Below are 21,443 nucleotides of genomic sequence, written 5' to 3'. Positions count from 1 at the left end.
GTCACAAATTTAAAGACCAAAAAAGACAAACACTAAAACTGTAACTATAAATCACTGTTAAAAAAACAAGGAGAAAATAAAAAGTTCATGACATTTTCATGTAAAAGCAGCTGATTTCTCAAACCCTGCTATCATTTCTGCATGCTCTTTTGAAGAAATTGTAATTCACCCCAAAGGGATTAAACAAGGATGTGATGAAAATAAAATAACATCTAAACATTTAAATTACAGATTAAACGCACAGGATGACTTCAAGGAGGAAATGTTGATTTCTGTTTTCCCGTTCTGTACTGCCCTCTAATGGAAAACTCCACTCAGAAGGAAAAGAAAAGGAGCAGTGACAAACGCAGCCGCAGCAGGAAGAGCAGCATCATTATTTCAGAAGTGATCTGTTTTGGGGTTTTTTTGTAATCAGTGTCTAAATTAAACAGTCCTAAATAAAAAAAATAAAAAAGCAAAATAAGTCATTTTGTGATGCATTTATTTAAAATTGCGACAAAGCATACATTATAAGAAACATAAGACTTCTCCGCTCTAGGTGGATTATAAGGCGAGAGCAAACAATGAGATCTAAACGAAGACAAAACAAATGCTTCACTACAAAGCTTTGTAGCTGTAAAAATCGGAGCCTTTATCACTGGATGTTGAACAAAGCATTTACTTGGCAGGAAATTACAAAAACCAACAAGAGGTACAAAGACTAATTCTTCTTAGGAAAAACAACAACAACAACAACAATGCAATAGACGTATTTTTAAGGGGAATAATAATTCTTTAGAAAAACCATTCCAGCATTATTTTGGCAAATGCAACAGAGACCCACGGGAGCATATGTTTGTAATTCCTACTGTTCTCTGTTTAAGTTATTTTTGTACATTCTAATTCTGCTACAACTCTGTATCCCATTAGTTATGCAGCATCTCTATTCTTAGATTTTAAGAAAGCATAAACTGAATATTTACAACTCCAGTTGTTTCCACAGTGTGTGCTTAGGGCTCCTAACTTTATGGCCTTGTTTTTTTGTTCTTTTAAGACTAATAAAAATAAAAAAAGGAAAATTCCAGCCTTGTGTGGGCACTGCACAGAGGACAGTTGGGCTCTGAAATGCTTCAGCCTTTCCCTCTCTGCCTCTCATGGGTGAGCAGCCATTGTTTGAGATGGTTGCCCTTGCCGCTCATGTATGGCCCACTCTGTCCAGAGCTGGAAATGACTCTGTGACAAGGAATCAGGAGGGGGACCTGGACAGAGAGAAAACAGACACAATCAGGGGGCTGAAAGAAAAAAAAAACCATGTGTTTATTCCTGCAAAAATGATGCAACACGTCTCAATCCAAATCCAAAAAGTTTAGCAAGTCTGTTTTTTCCCTTGAATTTTAATGAAAAGCTGCTTTAATAATTCACAGGGGCCTGCAGGTGGTATATTTAGTTCAAACTAATTATTAATATAAAAATATGAATCTATGCAAAAACATTACTTTAAGATTAGCAGCACATTATAAAAATACAACAGCGGAAAAGTGCTGATAGTAGGCATGCATTATGTATGAAAGGATCTGCGATTTACCTCAGAAACGGAGTGACTTAAAAGTAACCAGCCAGCAGAAAAAAAATGTTTTTGTCTTGTTTTTTTTAATTCATTTTGCACTTTTTATGTGTGCAAAAACAAAGTGCCACGCTACAAGTGTCTGGTTTGATCCTGCACAAATCCACATTCAGGGTGATGGCTCAGTCTACGGGTATAAATATTTTTTTACTCTTAAATAGTGAAAAGCAAAGACGCAATCAAAAATTAATGGGCAAAAACACCAGCAGGATGAATATTCAATCGAGAGGGTGTCAACATTAAGATCTGATAAGCCTGTGATCATTAAAAAGAGGAAGTCGGTGGAGCGTTTACTCTCGTTGCAGTCGACTGCCAGGGGGGTCCTGAGTTCTTTGTAAACTAAATGGCTGGAGAAAGATTAAACAAGCAAAGCCTAAAACATGCCGATCATTGTGAATTCAGAACAAGGAGAGGCTGGAATGAAAACCTGCAATTATTTCTTTTTAAAAAAAATCCTAATGTTCTCTTTTCTTTCCTGTTGTAGATTGGAAACGAACAAAAAAAAAAAAAAAGAAGATGCCAACCTCTGCTGTGCTGTGACTGCGCTCCTGTGCTGTGAGGGAGTTGTACTCTGAATTGATGGCCGCACCTCCACCTTTCATATGAAAGTTGAACGTGCAGCTTGTTTCGGTTCAAATCCATCATTAAACCCGCTCCCATATCAGCAGCAATAAAACTTTCCGAGCCCCAGATTAACCTTGCAGACAGAGAAATACTGCTCGCGTATTCGGATCAATACTGTTCCCCGGGTTTGGAGGTGGAGCGGGGGTACCCTCAAGGCCTGTGGATCTGCCTCTTCACTTGGGGGGGAAAAGAGCACAACACCAGGCTTATCAATACTCAAATCCTGGGGAAGAAGAAGTGCCACAGAGAGGCGAAGATCGATTGAGCACACTGAGCTTTTCACAGCTGAAGCCCAAGTGGAGCAGTGCTACTGACAAGTAATTGACACTGACAATCTGACTCTGGATCCGAATCAGGAGCTGAGGGCTCAGGCTCCCAGCCTCCCCGACGCAAGGAAAGAAACGCCTGTAAAACACGAGAATGAGTGCATTATACGCTCATCTAGTAGCACTGCCACTGGCTAACCCTATATATACATTATACTAGGAATTCAGGGCAATGCATTCAATTAAAATAAAAGAGGGAACATTTTTGGCTCAAAGTCTTTTAATGTGACGTCCTTCCTAATTATCTTAAACTACAGGAAAAGTGGAGCTCCAAAAGGTGGATGCTGACATCTGAAGGAACTCATACTGGCTGCAGTACCGTACAAGAAGTGCTCGCTGCCTTCACGGAGCACACCGGTGGTGCCCACAGCACTACATGGGCAGAGTTAAACAGCCTTTGATCAAAGAGTTTGATCAAAAGAAGACGCGCCGCTTGCCCTCTAGCCCTCCATTTTGTACGCGGTAGATTCACGGGCGAAACGGTGCAGGCCAGGTTTCCTACAAGAATCGGAGATTTGCACAGAACATCTGCGGAGTGAAGGCAGAACAAGAACAAAAAGCAAGGACTTAAAATTGTGCTGTAGGTAGAGCTTTTCCCCTCAGCTGCTCTCAGAGGGAGGCGCTGATTTCAGCATCTGACAAATCAAAACAGATCCACAGCTCGGATTACTGTTTCTGCGTTTGGAAAAAACTGTTTTGGAAATGTTTGAAACTGTTAGTTTTGTGTGAGGACTGTTTCTTTAAGAAACTAAAACAAGAGGCGAGAAGAAAACCAGAGAATATGCAATGACACTTTACAGTACAACTGAAAAAAAATAATAATAATAATTTATGCATATGTTTGTTCTTAGATCAGCTTTACACTTTTTATTTTCTTTTACTGCTATCCTGTTTTTTCCAAACAATATTTATTATGAAATATTTTATTTTTATTTTTTTAGAAACTCCCTTAAAAATATTTAATTTTCTTTACTAATTATTACAAATGTCTTCCACCCTTTTCCAGAGTTTAAAAATGTTTTTTACCTTCAATTTTTACCAAAAAAAAAAAGTTAATGAGTTTTCTTTTTTATAACAATTAAATAATTATTTTATCACCACTTATATATTATAAAACAATTATGTTGGCTTTAAACTAAAAACTTGCTAAAAAAACTATACTCCCTATGTCTGATAAAGCAAAGTTAGTAAGGACAGAAGCCTGTCAATCACTGTCAGCCACACTCACCGGGTTCCTCCTCATAGCCCCTCCCACTGCCCGCACCGCTCTGGGGTTTCCCGCCATTTCAGCGAGGCGTTTGTAAGAGACCGTCTCTCCCAGCTTCACATCCCTCAGAAGAACGTGCAGCACGCGGCTGGTGAACGCGCCTTCGCCACACGGCAGAGGACGGAGAGGAAGAGCGACAGACAGAGAACAGAGGAAGAGCCATTTCATCAATCAAGCTCAGACAGCCGACTGTGAGCACCGTGACATGATGGCACTTTAAACAAGCTTTTTTGGAAAACCCTCTAGTGTGTGGGAACTGAAACCCAAAGTTTAAGACAACATTTGCTGTTACTCTAAGTAGCTCATGTCTATTCTTTCTCCTTCTTCCCCAGTCCTCATCAAACAGCCTAATACATGAAAATCCCTCTATTTGACCTTACAACCAGTATTAACACTACACACAAGCAAGATGTGAGAAAATTATTCCTATGGCAGAAAAATCTAGGTTATGCTTTCGAAAGGTCACAGCTAAAATTAAAAAAGTTCGCTCCTTCATTTAAAAGGATTAAGAGAGGCCAAAAAGACTGCAAATCTGCTCCACATTTTTAATAATAATAATTTGAATGTTGCACACCATTTGTGGTGGTGGGATGACTTTGAGGTTAATCAGACCAATTTGTCCTTTTAATTGCTTTCTATTCAGAGTAGATTCATTATATCATTTTCGCTTAAATGGCGGAATTCTTCAAATCATCCACAGCTTAACCGACCACATTAAAGGCTTTGATTTCATTAGCGCTTTAGGAGTTGCATTATCTTTGTTTTTTTCTGGATTACCAGGCAGTGACTGAGAGGTATGTTTGTCTGGTTGCAGCGGACCAGACAGTACCTGAAGCTCCGGGAAACCTTGAGACACTGATGAACTGAGCTTGTGTGCGGCGACAAGAAGAAAAAGGAGAAAACACGTTTTTTGGGTGAACAGAGGACAGGGTGAGGAACAATAGTCTCGTTATCAAGACTGGGTAAAAATTCTTCTAGTGTATACACTACATGTATTCAGTCATGAAAATTCAATTAGTGATCTCCCATTCCCTCTCATTTATATGGTCTAAGAGAGCACATGACAAGCGATCTATGTGAAATCCCTCTAAATTGGCATTGTGTGAAAACATGTCACACCCCTGTCTCTCTTCTACAGAGTGAACATCCTTTGCTCCCCAGGCTCCCTCGCTACCTTATAGTCACTCTCTGCTACACAAAGCCACGCGAACAAGGCAATTTGCCTAAACTGGGGGGAATAAGTGTAAAACCTAAAGGGGATACGTTTGATTGATGCACACCCATGTGAGTTCTTTGTCTTGAACAAGGCCCGTAGGTACTGTTTAATAATTTTTCAGGTAATAATCACGCTGTCAACGAGATGACGGGCTCTTACGCAGACAGCCTTAATATCACGAAAAGATAAGATAACCCTTGAATATTTTTTTTCCCCTTTTCCGATGCTCTGCCTCCAAAAAAAAAAAAAAAAGGCTGGGGTTTGGCCTCGTGATGATGTGAGCGCTACATTTTGATATCGCTTTGTCACTGATGGGTAGATGAAAACCTGCCCGGGCTGAGGTGATGACAAATCCCTGTTGATCCGGACGTTTTGACAAACAACCAAACTCTGCACCACACCGGGGGGAAAAAAAAAAAAAGCCGGCAACAAGCTGTGGGGCTGCTGACACCCTCCTAACAAAAAAAAAACAGAGCTGCTGTTTCTCCTGGATGCTTTCACATCTCAGAAAGGAGGAAAAACAAGTGTCTGCTCTCATCTGCCGCTACAGAGGTGAGAGAACTTTAACCTCATCAGCGATTGTGACAGAGACTCTGCGCGGGTCGCTCAAGGTGACCAGCAATAATTTGGAGCGCGGTCCCCCAGCCCCATACTTCATAAAGTGCCTAATACGATGTGTCTGAGGTCAGGACCCTCTTTAGATCGGGGCGCGCTGAAGTCAATTGTTTAAATAAAAGTTGAGGGGAACCACTTACATGTTTACAGACATCCCATAATTATGTTACAGGTCATTACCTGCTGTGAGGCCAGGTGATGGGGTCGCTGCCGAGGGAGGGATGGATTTACCCGCAGTAAAATCGAACAGATCTAGCGATTATGAGGGTATTGACATATATGATCGATTTGCTCATAATTTTGTATATGAGAGCAATTTCAAACACACACACACAAGATAAAGAAAAAGCAGTAAACTGATTTCTATCAGCCCTGTTAATGACAGATTTGGAGAGACAACCTCCAGCTGACAGTCACCTCTTACATAGGTTGTGAGAATACAAAGACAATAGTGGAAATGCAGCCACCTCATTATCCTTTGTGTCTAATGGGAGGGAAGACTTTGACTCCCAGTCAAAGTGTCTCTCGAGTCTTGAGGGATCCATACTTTTGAAGGCTGACGGGGTGCTGATGATTCTGTGATTATTCGATACTCTGAAAACGTTCATTTCCCTAATTCCTCTCCACATCACAGGGGCGCGTCCTGGCGAGTGTCTCATCTCGCCCTGCGCTGTGCACAGGGGGAGGTTCGGGCTCCTGCAGGAGCACAGTCATTTGGGCTTTGAAGAGCGCCCTCCCTCCCCCCGACCCGCACCCCCCTCTTCGCCAGGCCCCCTCCCTGCACGCTCCCTGTGCCGCTTACCGAGACTAAGATCCTCTCGTCTGTTACATATGGATGTATAATTAATGAGATAAGAATATGCATCATTTTTAAGAACCCACGTTGGCGTCTGTGTTTTTCGGCGGGATCTACACACGAGTGAACTGAGCATAAAATACACGCGCTCTCACCATTCCTTTACCCTTGTTGACCAAACTGGCGTGTGATGCTCCGCATGACAGTCAGACAGTCTATAAAAACTGTGCCTTGCATCTCCTTTCATGTCACCCTCTGCTTCTCAGGTAGGCCGTGACAGCTAATATGAAAAGTGGCTTGTTTTGTCAGAAATGTGTAAATAAACATGGCAACACTTCAAGTGAAGGTCACAACTCAATATTACATGACAAGTGCTGCGAGAGCGCTGCTGCATTCAGGTTCTCCCTGAAGATAACTGAGCAAACAAAAGTTGGTTGTCACATATTGTAATGACCTGATTAAACTTGTTTTTTTTTTCTTTTCTGTTTCTTTTTCCCAGAGTAGCTGCGGCTGCAGGACTTGATTGTGGAGAACGCTGTGCACCACTAAGACAAAATAAATCTCGTTATATTTGCGAATTTCAAAAAAATATAAAAAAAATAGGGAGAAAAAATATGGAAAGAAAACAGAAAAACCCTCCAGTTTTCCTCCTCTGAAGACAAATACACTTGATGCTCACATTTAACATTTTCATTGCGGCTTGGCCTATGGTTCGACCAACTGAGAGCAATTCCAGCCTGAAACCTGTATTTACTAGGCCCCAAAACAACAGATGAGGGAAAGACGTGGTACACAGCACAATCACCTATTCAGATCAGGTACTAATGAAGAATTCCATCTATCCTGAAATTTAATTAAAACCCCAAAGACTTCAGATGAGATGCGATTTGAAAGAGCCTGGGGCTGGTACACAAGCACTTGGTGGCGAAGGGAATCGCACTGAAAGTTGATATCGTAATTGGTCCTGATGTATTTCTGCATTGCCTTTGCGGGAGCGTGGGACTCATAGCTGTATACAGGGTCTCGATGGAGTAACTGCTCATTGAAAATGCCATCACTCAAGCACTGCAGATCTGCATGAAATTAGAGAGCAGCCAAGGCCTGATTGCAGGGGAAGGGAGGTGCAATTGTTAAATGCATATATTAGTTACTTTTTTTCCCCACTGTGTGCTGGTGGGTTTGAACAAAGTGAAAATGTTAAAGTTAAAATGCATCTTAGAGTGATTAAGAAATGGTTTTTGATTCTTCATTTCCAAACTTAGTTGGGAGAGGATGCGTTTCCACAAAAAACGACACTAAAATAAAATAAATTAAAAAGCCACCTGCATGGCACAACCAGTTGAAAAGACAATGCTTTTTTTTTTTGGGGGGGGGGGGGGGTGTCTCTTGTTTTACTGGCCCTAAGTGATTGGTCAAGCCAACAATAAGCTCATTCAAACTTTACCACCATTCACACGATCTCATTAAAAAAAAAGGACGAAAAAAAAAGAAGAAGAAAAAAAAAGAAAGCTTCCTGTCTGAAAATGTCAAGAGTGGAATTCGATCAGTTTCAAAGAATGTGCCAAGAATCATGGAAAACTTGCCAAGACTAACACGCGTGGTAAGAGCTGCCACAGATTACTGAACCAAGTTACAGCCCTGTGTTCTGTTCTCCCTCCGCCGCTCACACACCACCCACTTTTCCTCCACTCTCCCTCTCAGCCATAAAATACTTCATTATAACACAGTGAGCCAGTGAGTGTAAGTGATGTAACTGACAATTAAGAGTGAAAGCCTGATCCCAGTCATGGCTCTGCAAATATTTATCCATGACAGACCTCCTTGCAGGGCGGGGTGGTGAAAGGCAGGGAACGGGAGACTCCCAGTGGTCTGCGGCTCACTGAAGTACGCCTGGAGCCATTCAACGCAGCGCTGCAACTCGGGGCTCGTTTCTGCTGGGCTATCGTTGACCACACAGCTCAGGGGGGCCTCGCTGCTCCTGTGAGGGATGTAAGGCGGGATAGAGAGGTAAGAGGGGGATCAGAGGAGCAATCATAAAGCCCAGTTCTTGGCTGAACAGTGCTAAAATATGTCACAGGAGTCCAATAACATGTGACACAGATGCAAGATGGGGTAATTTGCTGAGTGAAAAGCTAAGTTGTTAATCGAGACGTGTTTAAAATCAAAAGTTATGCAATTGCAGGCTGCTGCTGTCAAGTCGCTGCAACAACAGAATGAAAATATACAATCCACATTCATCTCAATATATACATACAGAACATGTTTATAAAGAGCAGTGCAAAAAATGCTTAGTAGAAGGAAACTGCTACCTCAATGACATCTTTGCTTGGGTTTAAAGTTCATGACAAGAATAAATTGATTTTTTTTTTTTTTTTGGCAAAAGTGAAGCTGGCCGGCAAAGCGCTGCACTTGGACGTGCATCTTAGCATGAGGAGAAGCTTGGAGGAATTTGCCGATGGTTGACTTGGCATCACTTAACAGCTGAGTTTCTCTCTGCTGATGACCACCCCCCGGGTCAACGCAAGCAGCCTGACCCATATTTGACACTTAAAGACCCAACTGGGAAGGTCCTCTCTTAGTATGTGCATTTCTCCAAAGTGGACCTCAAGCTGTGTTGCGGATCCTAAAGCAGGCCGCCAATTCCATTAACTGGTGTACAGGACTTATAAATAAATGATACCAGCGTTTAAGTACTCCTTTTACAAAATTGACTTATCCTGTATGGTATTAATAATAGACATTTACTTTGTTTAACACAGAGGCTGTCTCTCTCTGTCTCACAGAGGCTGCCGTAACAACACGGCCCTAAAGTGTTTTTACACTTCTGCAGGTCGCAGTTTGAGCATCGTTTTATATTAGACATGTGAAGCTGAGCTGGAGCGGAGTGTTATGACTGCAAAGGCCAGTTTTGGAGAGAACCACTCTGCCTGCTAGTTTGTGGCTGTGCGATGAAAGTCTCCGGGGTGCCGTTTAACAGTGGGTGTAAATACAGTAAAAGGTGTAAATACTCTCATTTCTAAATAAACCACACAGCAGTTTATAGTTGAGTGGTGAAAACTCGGAAAGCCACCGGCGGGCTCTGCGCTGAGACCCGCTCAAACAATGGCCATGGCTCATGGCAATCTCTGTCGGCATGGGTGAGTGCCCAGCCAGCCCCTACTTGTCATTGTCTCTCCTTTCCATCCCTCCCTCCCTCCCCCCTCACTCATTTCTCCCCCTCTCCATTTCTCTGTCCTCTCACTCCAGCTCTTTTGGCTCCCCACTACCTACAACCCAACACACACCCACCATCAACCTCCCCCCTCCCGCCCATCCCTCTCTCAGCAAGGATCTTCAGGCCACTGTTCCTTTCTAACCTCCCCCTCGCATCCTCCACCCCTTCTTTCTCTCTGAGAGGATGTTCCAGCCGCTGCACACTGACAGCTCGGGGATATTGTGAGTGGAAATGTTCCTGTTGGACCCGCAGGCCCTTACAATCTACTGGACAAAGGCTAGTGTACCTTTGCTTAAGGCTCACCACCTTTGACCTCCAGCTCGCTCTTCACACTTGTCACCGTGGCTAATTTCCCTTCCCCGCTTTGCTGTCGGATGCAACCGCTTTGGAAGACGTGTCGGGAGCGATCCGACACTGACAGCGGTAAAAGTTAATGCGATGCAGTACATGTTATGGCTGGGAAATGGCAGTGCAACCGGCAACATGGGAAAATAAAAATAAAAATAAAAAAGGAGAACAACATCGGCAGAGCTGAAGTCTGTCGCTTCTTGGTTCTAGAGGGGATTCCTCTGAAAGAGCAGTGGACTTGTAGCTCCACCAACACTTCAGAGTCAACAGACAAACGCCGCCCTTTAAACGAGAGGAAACTATCAGAGGAGGAGCCATCTGCATGTTGTCCTGATGTTTCTGCCTTCTCAGGTGTGAAAAGCTAGAAACAAAAGTAAGAGCCACTTTTAAGAGTGCTTCAACTCGCAAATTTAAGCTTAAATAAACACTTCAAACAAAGTGTGAGCAGTATTGTTGTTTCATTACCTTCTTGACTGCATAAATCACTCTTTTTTTCTATGTACTTGAGCCATTTGCTATTTCATCACAGGTGAGGAAATATAAAACTAATTCCAAACTAGCCGAGGACCTGCCGCACTAAAAAGAATATTTCCCCTGATGCAAGATAGTGATTTGAGAAAATTTCTAATACTGTGCTCCTGTCACAATCAATTTCCAATTACCATAAATCATTGTTGCGTAAAGTGGGAGTCATTTGGAGTTCTAACCATTTTCCAAGTCTAATATAAAGAATGAAATGAGCACTTATATAATGTTGGAGGTTATTTCATTCATCCTGGAAGAAACAATCAAAGAAGACAAAGGCAGAAAAAAAGGATGACACTGAACTTGTCAATTTCTGTTCAAATATGTTTGGTGTTACTCCTGTATCACAGGACTTCAGCAGGACTTTTTTTTCTATCTGCTGCAGACATAAGAATGAAACAGTTTAACCACAGGATCTAATTGAAAGGAATCTGGCGAAGGGTGTAATGGCATATTGCACAAAAAAGGGGAAAAACTCAGGACTCAAGCCTCCATTCTATGAAGCGTGATGGCGCTCATCCTGACTCGATCGGCTGTCACTTTTGACACAGCCTGCCAGAGTTCTCCTTCACCGATCATGGGTAACATGGCGGGTCAGAGGATGAAATAGAAAAGGCCAAGAGCAGTCCAATATTTTTCTCAGCTTTATAGCTGCAGATACTTAACTCAGACACGTCAAAGACTCAAGAGAGCATGAAAAAAGCCTAAAATGACTGTCTAAAAAGGGAGAAAAAAATACAGCATGTCTCTATGAATGTCAAGATCCTGATGCTCTCTGAGCAAAAGGCTGTGATACAACTGTAAGCCTCTTGCTCAATGCAGCGCGTTCAACCATTCCAACATCATTCAGATGCCTATCTAGCTTTTGCAGGGGTAAAGTTGAGAGCTTTTGGAGTAGTGTACTTCTTATTCGGCTGTGAGGCGGACTCGTTTCTTTCAAAGTGGAAACAAAAAAAAGAAAACACCTATGATACCATGAAGGTCCTGTAACTGGATGTTATGGTGGCCTTGAAGTGCAAATCACTTAACGCAAAAAAGAAAAATTAAAGATCACGTACAAGGGGTGTGACAATAAATCGACTTAATTGATGAATCGATTTATATTTCTACAATCCTATCAGATCAATCTGTCTGAGGCAAGCTGTTAATCAAATTGACCGATTCCGATATAAAATCGTTTCAAAATTAAATAAATCGATTACATAAATAATGGCAAACACCATTCGAATTGAAGCATGGTAGGTTTATTCTACTTTAAAACGACCAAGTGCATCACAACGGACAACACACATGTGACGGCAGCAAAAACGGATCAGTCCATTATTCCAGTCCAATGTGTGGAAACACTTTAAATTTTACAGAGACATGTGACCATACAGTGTAGAAAAATGTTCCGTCTAGATTATTTTTATGTGGAAAAAGAGAAGTGGGCTGAACTTTGTGAAACTAAAATGTGAATGGATTTGCCATAAGTTCTTCTTTACTTGTTTGTCTGTTCACAAATTTCATTTACTCTTGATTGTCTTTTAAGACATATGAGGAATCTGAAAAATTTCACCTGTACTGTTCAGTACCAGGTATTTATCTCTAGGTCACACTGGTTAAAGTTTTAGATAAAGATGTCCTGGATCGACTTTAGGTCAGTGAATCGGATCGATCAAAATGAATCAATATCGACTATGAATCGTATCAGCAACCAGAAAATATGATATGAATCGAATTGTTTTCTAAGTAAATTGTTACATCCCAAATCAGGCCAATTGAAAAAGTAAAACAAATAATAAAAAGCAACACAAACTTTTAAAAATCAAAACAAAATTCCAGCAACCAAAATGTAATTGAAAAAAACATCACTGATTGGATGATGGCGTTCACATTTTCAACCAAAGTTTTTGGAGATGGAAATATCTTTCTTTGGGCTTCTGGCCACACCCACCACAAAATTCAGTGATTGCTCAATCAACTATTTTGCACAGTTTGGGCTAAAGAGTTGGAAAAAAATAATTCTGCTCCTCCTCTTCTTTATTTTAAATTCTTGAAATTACTTTAGTTTTCCAAAATGTTTTTTTCGTTTTGTTTACATTTTGCTTCATGGAATTTTAATTTGATTTCCAAAATGTAATGTTTTTTTTCTTCTTATTCTTTGCTTTGCTTTTTAATAGTTTTGATCTTTAATATGTTTTTGCTTTGATTTGCTTATGCGATTTGGATTTCAAGGCCACCATTGGATTTCCACCAAAAAGGGAGCGACATTAATCCCGCTTTTAAAGTTTGTAAGGTAGCGGAGTTGGCAACAGAGCGAACAACAATTAGGTTTCCTCCCAACTGGCTCGCCACAAGAGTCAGTGAAAGCATGTATTACCAGAGCCTTAACTCTTACTCCATTATGTAGTGTATCCACACCCGAGTCAATGCTGCAATGTTTATCTACAACAGACTACTGAGCAGTTTCAAATAGCATTTTTAGCCTCTATTCTCAAGTGCCACAGTAAGAGATTCCAATTACCTGAATGGTAAGGAGCCAGTGAGGAGGCATAAAGTACATTAGGGAGCCCCGCTAACTGTGGGGACCTTTTAGGGGATTCAACTGAGGAGGGCCAAGAGACTGAGAGGGACAGTGACCCCGCATGGATAGCCTCTGTCAAAATTTGACCACGCCAAGCACAAAGGCATTATGGGAATCCAGTGTCACCAAGTCCTAATTACTGTCTGTGTTCAGAGCAAATTACTGCCTTGTTTCTCTGATTAGCGAGAAGGCTAATCTTCACCTGTGTACGCCGGCACTGCTGAGGGCCCTTGAGTGTTAGCGCTTCGTCTTCTGTAATTTATTTTTAAATCAGTGCCCAATCCCAAGAGTTTTGAGTGTTTTGTTGTGAACCGCTTACCATGATCCCCACCGCCGCCCCCTCACCCCTAAATCCTTGACTAAATCCTTGTTTGGTGCTGCAGGAAGATAAGCAAGAACAACACTTGGGCATAATTGACTCATACTCCTCTCCAAGATGTCAGAGCGGAATCATCTCTCTGCATATTGCCTTACTTTGTCGCACACTGTACACTTCTGCGTGATGCAGATATAGAATGCAATCAAATTTAAAAAAAAAAAGAAAACAAGCACAACCCTTTGAATGGGTGGGGGGGGAAACTTCCCGGTCAACAACAGCAGAGAATGCAGAAACAAAAGTGCGGGGGCTGCTTTTTTAACTTCCCCCACAACAAGAAGCAAAGTCCTGTTCAGCTCCCAGCCCTGACCCTGGAGGCTCCACTTCAGAAGCCACAACATTTTCAGATTTTCAACTGAGCGCATGTCTCGTCTGCGTGGGGCAGTTTACAGGTAGTGTGTTGCACAGGTGTTAGTTTACACAGGAAATGGCACATGCAGCCTGATTGGGGCGGTCTCGGGAGACGGAGGCATAAACATAGAGCACAGATGGGTCCAAGGGCCACGGGGAGCAGCACCTTAATGAATACGCAGCTGAGTACTACACTTCACAACATGCAAAACAATATTCCAAGGCTGTGGTAGAAAATAGAACAAAAATCATCTGAATATCATTACACAATGAATTATTCATGCCATTTTCTGAAGGGACTATGTCAAAAAGTCTCCTCCTGCTTTGCTGGTGATTTCATTCAATATCTCAGCAGATTACTGCTTGTGTGACGAAGCATTTTGGCTACAAGCATAAGCACTTTTCCGCACGCCTTAAGACATTTCTGACTTTTGCTAAATCTTTTTTTTTTTTTAAATAGGACCGCCTTAAAGAGATCTAGAGAGGGAATATAAAGCAAGAGAGTGAGACTAATGGGAATGAAGTAGTTGCTATGATTCCCCGCATATCAAGTAAACAGGGCCCAGCCAGGGAATACATTCGCCATAGCCCTATTCAGTGTGAAACCAGGACATTGATTCACAACACTACAGGAGTGTGAGAAAAACGATAAATGCATCACCTCAGATATTTCACACCAGTATTGGTACTGTGTAAAAGCTGTTGTGACAGCTTGGGTATTAGGGCTAGATAGATGGAAAATGTCTGGCTGCTTATGAATGCCAATGCGGCCGAGGTGACGGGTTTGACACGAAAACACTCCACCTCGGAACAATTAGGCTGCTCTCAGGCCTCATCCAGTGTTGTCGGTGATAATGGAAAGCTGTGAGGATAACTGGTGATAAATAGACTTTAACACCCTCCTCCTTAAGAGCAGCACAGTCCTGCAGTCCTCTCATATGCTTAACTAATCATGACCATGGCCACAATTTCATACAAAAGACTAATTACTGTTGTACTTCACTTTGGTCTCAAAGGCCTCTTATATAAGGACTTGGGGGTTCTCTTGCCTCTTTTCTCCTCTTGATGGGTATTTTTTTTTTTTTTTTACAAGTAGGCCTCATGCAAGACAAAAGCATTTAAAATTTGGTGATTGCTTTCATCCTCTTTAATTACATTCAGAAATGGCATTTCTGCCACATAATACACCCCTATTGTTTCAGATTTATCTGGCTTGGGGAGCAAAATCTACAATATTTGACGATGCTCCCGAGCTAAATCGCCTCTTGAAATTGAAATATGCTGGAGAAATGCAAAATAAAAAGCGAGCCTTTTTTGCAGCTGATATCCTGAAAGCTGCTTGGCTTTCTGCAGAATGCTATTATTATGCATATCCAGGTAGAAAGTTAATTAACCCAAAGCTTAAGCTAATTATGGTAGCAGAATGCTATCAACCAAACGCTTTCAGTCAGACAGCTGTCCAGAATTCCATTTGCTAATCATTTGTCTTTTGCCGGAGCATATGGTACACTTCCCCGCTATCACAGCAACAACAAACAGATGAAAATCATTAACTAAAAACAATGCGCAATGTGAAAAATCAGACACAGATTTATAAGGCTTTGTGTCGCAGAGGAAATGAAAAAAAAGGGAATTTATGGCCTGGAAAGTCTAATGATAATTTTTGGTGTGAGCCACTTAGGATTTTAGGCGGATCATGTGACCAACGTGTGCTGGGAATTCAGATACACAAATATATTGTTTAGATCTATATGCAAATGAGACTTGAGTGCTTATCCGTGTAAAATTAATTGCAATTTTCTATAGGAGCTTGTTCGTAACAATTTTTAGCTTCCAACACATTTTGTGCCCGTTTTTCCAACGCAATATTTTTATCTCGTTAAAGAGGAGTAACTCCCTCAGCTGAGAATTAAATCAATTATTTTCCAAGAAATGCTCCTTGCCCCCTTTTTTCTTTCTTCTTCTTCTTTTCTTTCCATGAAAACACATCATGCCGGCCGTTAAAGAGTGATTGATATCAGCATTGCCTTGCAACATTATCAGGCAATAAAGTCTACTCAGGTTCTAATGCAACATGTCATACACGGGCTCCTGCTGTACATTTCTATTGAGGACCTCACAAGCTAAATTGCCTTATTCCCGCGCCCCCACATCTCAGCCAGCTTGACAGACAAATTGATCAAAGCATTGTAAAATAATATGCTCACAAAAATGTCTCGGGGCAGGAGTCCAGCCCTTTTTTTTCCTCATTTTTCACACTAATAAAAAAGTGCTCAGTGATTGTGTCTGTGCTGCGTTTGAAGGAAGCCTCATATTTCAGATAACAGTAATCTCATGTAAACAAAATGCATATCCTTTTTTTTTGTGTGTGCGTGTGAACGCCAGGGCCATACTAAAAACTAAACAGGGGAGGGAAAAAAAAACTGGTTAACAGGGAGGCTGGTGCGAAAGGCCCCAACAGGGGCTGTTGAGATGTAATGAATTTGTTCATCTGATGGTGCCTTCAGGGCTGTCGTTAGACTGGCAGAGGAGGTTGATTTCAGGAAATGTTTCTAAGATCAGTTAGGAAGCAAAAGGGGCTTGAGACGTTTCTATTAGAAAGAGCTGACGGTCATGGTGGGTAAGCAATACTTCAAGGGCGTTTATGTAGCTATAATGGCATTCATCAATAACTATCTATCAATGCCATGAATGCTTTTGCTTTTGTTCCAGCTGTTAAACCAGCTGTGAGTTTACAAAGGCGTTGAAGGCAAACACGTAAACCTTCACACAGCGCCTCGCTCACAGACATCTCTGTACTTGTCTGTGTTTTATGCATCCATTTCCCTCATCCAAAATATTTTCTAGAGATCATTTATCACTCTGACTTCCTAAGCTGGTGCAATACCACATCCGAAGCTGGAAGGAGCTGTGTTTAATATGTCATAAATAAATCAATGGAAATGCCTGATCTGAACTATTACCGCTACACGCTGGCTTTTGTGAGATCTACATGTAAAGCCGGTTTGCAAAGATAAGCCTGTATTCTGTCACTTTATCTCGCTTCCCTTAATGCCTGTTTACATTGAGTTACTCCACGAATCGAAGGTGGGCCCACTGCCCCCCTCCTGCAACAATAACAGCATATTGAAGCAGTCACGATAAAATCGAAACATTTTCCTAATGATTTCTCGCTCCCACCTTAGAGAAGGTTTGAGATAGTGGCGTGAACGGAGCCCCACTTATGACCGACATAGCAAATGATATTAAACTGAGAAATGATCTAGTGATGCGAATCATTAAATGCATTTGCATATTACTACTGAACCTGAACGCGCAAATTAAACCCCATTCGCGGGGAGACGGAGAAAAGGTGCTGGCACATGGTTATAGGACATCTTCCATAATCAAAACTCCATATTATTAATTTTCTCCCTTCAACTCATTAACAACAAGTGGCATGTTTTTACTGCTTGATGAATTTTAGGAAATATCAGACAGTCGAGAAGGAAACACGTGTTGATGTGAAATATACACGGTCATTAATGGGATTCCATAAATTAGAATTTAAACGTACATTTGGAAAAGGATAACTTCCGATCCGGGCGCATTCGAAATGGTTTAATTTCCCAAGTCATTCAAGTTTATCAAATGTGAATCTGCACTACATGGATATTTAATTTCAATCTAGTCAAAACTAATCTTAGGCATCGGGTGTGGACCTGTAAAACTATGGAATAAGTACTTATTAATACTGACTTTAATCAGTTTCAGTCGCTTCAGTAGGACTGTCTACATACTGACAATTTTGAAGGATGGGCAGCCCTTGAATTGCAACCAAATATAACATTCTGATGTCAGTTGACACTCTAAACTACTGAATACAACCTGAAGAAAAACATACAGAAACAGGAGAGAACAGTCTATTCTCCCTGTGGCCTTAGCTGACCTTCCAGACATCGCTTCTAATCAACTCCCCTGTGGGTAATAAGCGAGTTATTTTTTCTGAAATTTCAAATATACTGCAGACAGAATCACTACCAGATGCCATCAGAAATCTAATTTCAAACCCAACTGTATTCTAGTGCCCCTCATATTTCTAGTGCCTGCTCATATTTGCCCAACTTTCTCCAGGATATTTCTTGTGGGATCTACAAAAATGCCCTGCTTCCAATGAGGAATGGTGGCACTCCATCACAGGAGTGGATTCTGTCTGCCTGTAAATTTCACACCTTTGTTTATCGCGTCACCAGCCCGGCTGTTGTACAGTACCTTTCAGCAGGTGCGACATCCATTAGGATCTGGATGGTGTGCACACCATTCTCACATCCGCTGACTTGGATCGTCCCCAGGGGGCTCAGCAATGAGATGGTCTTCTGAGTGCACTGGCTCTCCTTTTGCTTCTTCATCTTGCAGCCTTGCTGGGGGAAGTACAAATTACAGCGTGTTCATTGACATGTTCATGTGCAAACTTTCACAAATTCACACACATATTTGCATTGAGTGATCTATTGAAAACCAAACGGAAGCCAGCGGAGGATGACTTATACATTTGATCACCTAGCATCCAAACAATGTCATGATGCGACTTGATCCCTGCATTACTCTCAAATATTTCTTTTGTGCATGGGAAAGAATACGCCTATCTAACCAATAAATCGCCCATTTTTTCCCCTCTTTCTGTTCTATATATCACATAAATGAGAAAAACAATGCAGTCTGTTCCCTTGTCTGGTGGGGGATTCCCAAGATAGCTCGACATTATTTTCAATCCGTCATTTTTGGTTGATGGCCGGGATGTTTTTCTAGCATTAAATTTGTTCCTTAGGGTGCAACTCCAATGGGATTCTGGTTTCCAGCCCTTAACAACAGCAAAAACGTGCAGCTTTTCTGACGACTGAGATGGATACTGGCAATAACCAGACAGCAGTTCCTTTTTTATTTTTACTTTGAGGGGAAGGAGAAATGATTGACTATGTTATATGTGAGTTTTTGAGGGATGGGGTTATAATAAATAAAGGTCACATTGATTGTGAGAGTTTTAAGCAAAAAAACACTTCAGTTTCTAGATTTCAGAGAAATATGCCAAAGTGTTTTGAATTTGCTTTTAAATTTAAAAACATGACATTTATTTTTTTCTAATTCTATAAAATCTATTTATTTTATTGGTGACTGTATGACTTATTATTATTATTATTATAATTAATATTATTTTGTAACTTCAGCAATCCAATCCAAAAAACTTTTTCAATGTCACAAAATACTTTTTTCTTAAAAAAAAATTCAAGGTTCTTCAAGGTACTTCAAAATAATTTATATTTTTAAAGAATACTTTTACATGTCAGAAAACACCTATTAATAATAATGTTAGCAAAAATGTATCCAGTAAAGTATTTAAAAAAAACTAAAGAAATATAAAATATATTGTACAAATACAGATCTTTGGGGGGGTTGGAGAGGTAAAAGTGGAATTTTTGCTTCCAATTAACTGTTTTTGTACTTTTCTTTGTCTTCTGGGATGTAAACAGAATTTGGGGTGGGGGGTGGGGGGTATGCCCTGTTAGACAACAACAAAAACAACTGAAAGGTGTCACTTTGAGCTTGACCTAATTGTGATGGATATTTTGAAGTACCCTGACAAAACAAACAAAAAAAAAAACAACTATATATATCTACCACAAAATTCTAGCAAAATACTTCAATCTGCAACTTAGAAAATATGTATAAAAACTAGTAAGCATTTCTCACTGCGTATTCAAACTGCTACTAATTTTAAGCTATCTATACTTTAGTTTTGGATTACCCATCAGCCCCTCTCGCTTCACAAACGCACACCAGCATATCTGTCATGGTATGTGATCACAAATGCGTCTGCTTCAACTTTCTTGTTTCTACTCTTGCAGCTCTCGCTGTATTCATCAGGGGTTTGCCTGAACTGACAATAAAGGCGAGAACATTTCTGAGCCAAACAATGGTACAGTCAGTGCACTTTGTGGTTGAGCGTTGAACACACTGTCTTGCCATTTAGCAGCCTGGTAATAGACTCGTGGATAGAATAATGGACTTTGGCAATAATGGCCTTCACTAATAGTCTTTGCTGATTAAAAATAATGCCATCTTGATGGTTGCAAGCCGCGTTTTCGGCGCTGTTCTGCGTAACGGGGGCTCTCTCTGTGTTTGATGTTTACCCAGCTCTTCACGGTGAGGAACAACAAACAGCTTGTGTTGTTAAAACTTTGCTGGCAGCATCCTCGTGCTCGTCAATCATCCCACTCGTTTCTCATTAGACTAGGTTTTGGTCAAACCCGCCTGATTAATTGAGTAGAAAGCTAACATGTGTGTTTGCGCATGTGTGAAAACGCAACACGCGCACCTTTAGTTTTTCGCTTACTAAAAAAATGTCGAAAATAAATAAGCAGAGGTTAAAACGCTTATTTTAAATAGCTCCAGCCAGGTTCTGACACTAACTATTTCACAGTTGGTTGATCAAAAACAAGTTTAGCAATAATAGTTAGTGTTGTTGCTTACAAATAAAGTACTTTGTAGATTCCAGTGTTGCTCCTGCTGCAAAACAAGTCTTTTCCTGTTTCTTCGGACAGCATGCGCGAGCCGTCCAATCGGAGGATGGAGCTGTTCGCTGCCGCATTCTAATTGGCTGTCCTGTTCCGCCCCTCCCCTTATTGAAAGCAGGTTTCTTTTAAATTGGGAGTTTAGGTCCCCATTTCCCAAAAACACTTTAGTTTTGGATTAAACTATATGTTTTTTTAATGTCTTTACAGCATATAAAGTAAAAAAAAATGCATGGTTGAACCAATAATTTAAAACATTGCTGTTTTCTTACATAAAGCCAAGGCGTGTATACAGTTCTCTGTCTCCAGTGACAGTTTTTGCAGAGGTCTTTGGGGTCTCATGCATAATGTTTGTGGATAAAAGACACCTATGTGGCTGCAACAACCAATAACATCCTATGTATTACCATCTAATAAAGTCAGCATGTTATTATGAACAACACATGGGGCACTACTCAATCCTTTTATTAGAGTAGGTTATTATGGCGTCTAAAGGAGAGGGAGTTACCTTATGTTGCCTGGAGCAGTCTTAGATTAAGCTGAGGCATATATTTCAGTCATTATGACAAAAAGTATGTGGCATCCTCTACAGTGTTTTTTTTTTCCATTATTATTATTTTGTATTTATTTCCTTTCTGTGGAGTCTTCAGTTCTCTGCATGCCTCTGTTTGGAATGCGTAGGCCACTATGGGCCTATGGCCCACACCCCATCTCAGCAGTGAGGGTGGAAGTGGGGGGGAGAAAACGCCACCCCTGCAGAGACCATTTTGAAATCTGTGAGGATTTCTGTGCCATCTGGACCCGCTGCCAGTCTGCCCCAGATAGTAAGGGTTGGCAACGGTACCCGACGGTGCAATATGGCTCTCTCTTTAATGAACTACTAACTGTCCCCCGTTTTAATTGATGTGACATTTGAGCCATTTATCTCTGACATTTCAATGAAGGATGATTCTCAGCCTTGCCATTTACTTTTTTGTGCTATTTTCTAAGAGTAATTTGCATTTTTCTGCTCTAAACCTGCTTTTTGTCTCTCATTAGCTAATTAGAGAGCAACATGCACAATTAATA

The 21,443-nt window shown here is 41.0% G+C and overlaps 1 protein-coding gene across 2 annotated transcripts; it reads right to left on the bottom strand.

Annotated features, from left to right (window-relative positions):
- Positions 1 to 462: 462 nt before the first annotated feature.
- mgmt (O-6-methylguanine-DNA methyltransferase) lies at positions 463 to 20,438 on the bottom strand. 2 transcript variants are annotated; one of them, XM_004077080.4, is made up of 5 exons: positions 20,335 to 20,438; positions 18,079 to 18,227; positions 8,265 to 8,425; positions 3,782 to 3,921; positions 463 to 1,238 (listed from the first exon to the last, which is right to left on the bottom strand). In XM_004077080.4, exons 2-5 carry the CDS (start codon positions 18,213 to 18,215, stop codon positions 1,110 to 1,112), a joined length of 567 nt encoding a protein of 188 aa, XP_004077128.1. In that variant the 5' UTR covers positions 18,216 to 18,227; positions 20,335 to 20,438; the 3' UTR covers positions 463 to 1,109. The 2 variants fall into 2 exon arrangements, with proteins under 2 accessions (XP_004077128.1, XP_011482692.1); XM_011484390.3 differs by having other exon boundaries at positions 18,079 to 18,223; positions 20,335 to 20,391.
- Positions 20,439 to 21,443: the final 1,005 nt, after the last annotated feature.

Source organism: Oryzias latipes, chromosome 15, assembly GCF_002234675.1.
Source record: "Oryzias latipes chromosome 15, ASM223467v1".
In the NCBI taxonomy this organism is placed as follows: Eukaryota; Metazoa; Chordata; class Actinopteri; order Beloniformes; family Adrianichthyidae; genus Oryzias; species Oryzias latipes.
The sequence above is the reverse complement of the archived record's forward strand: the minus strand, read 5'-3'. Positions and strand labels throughout refer to the sequence as shown.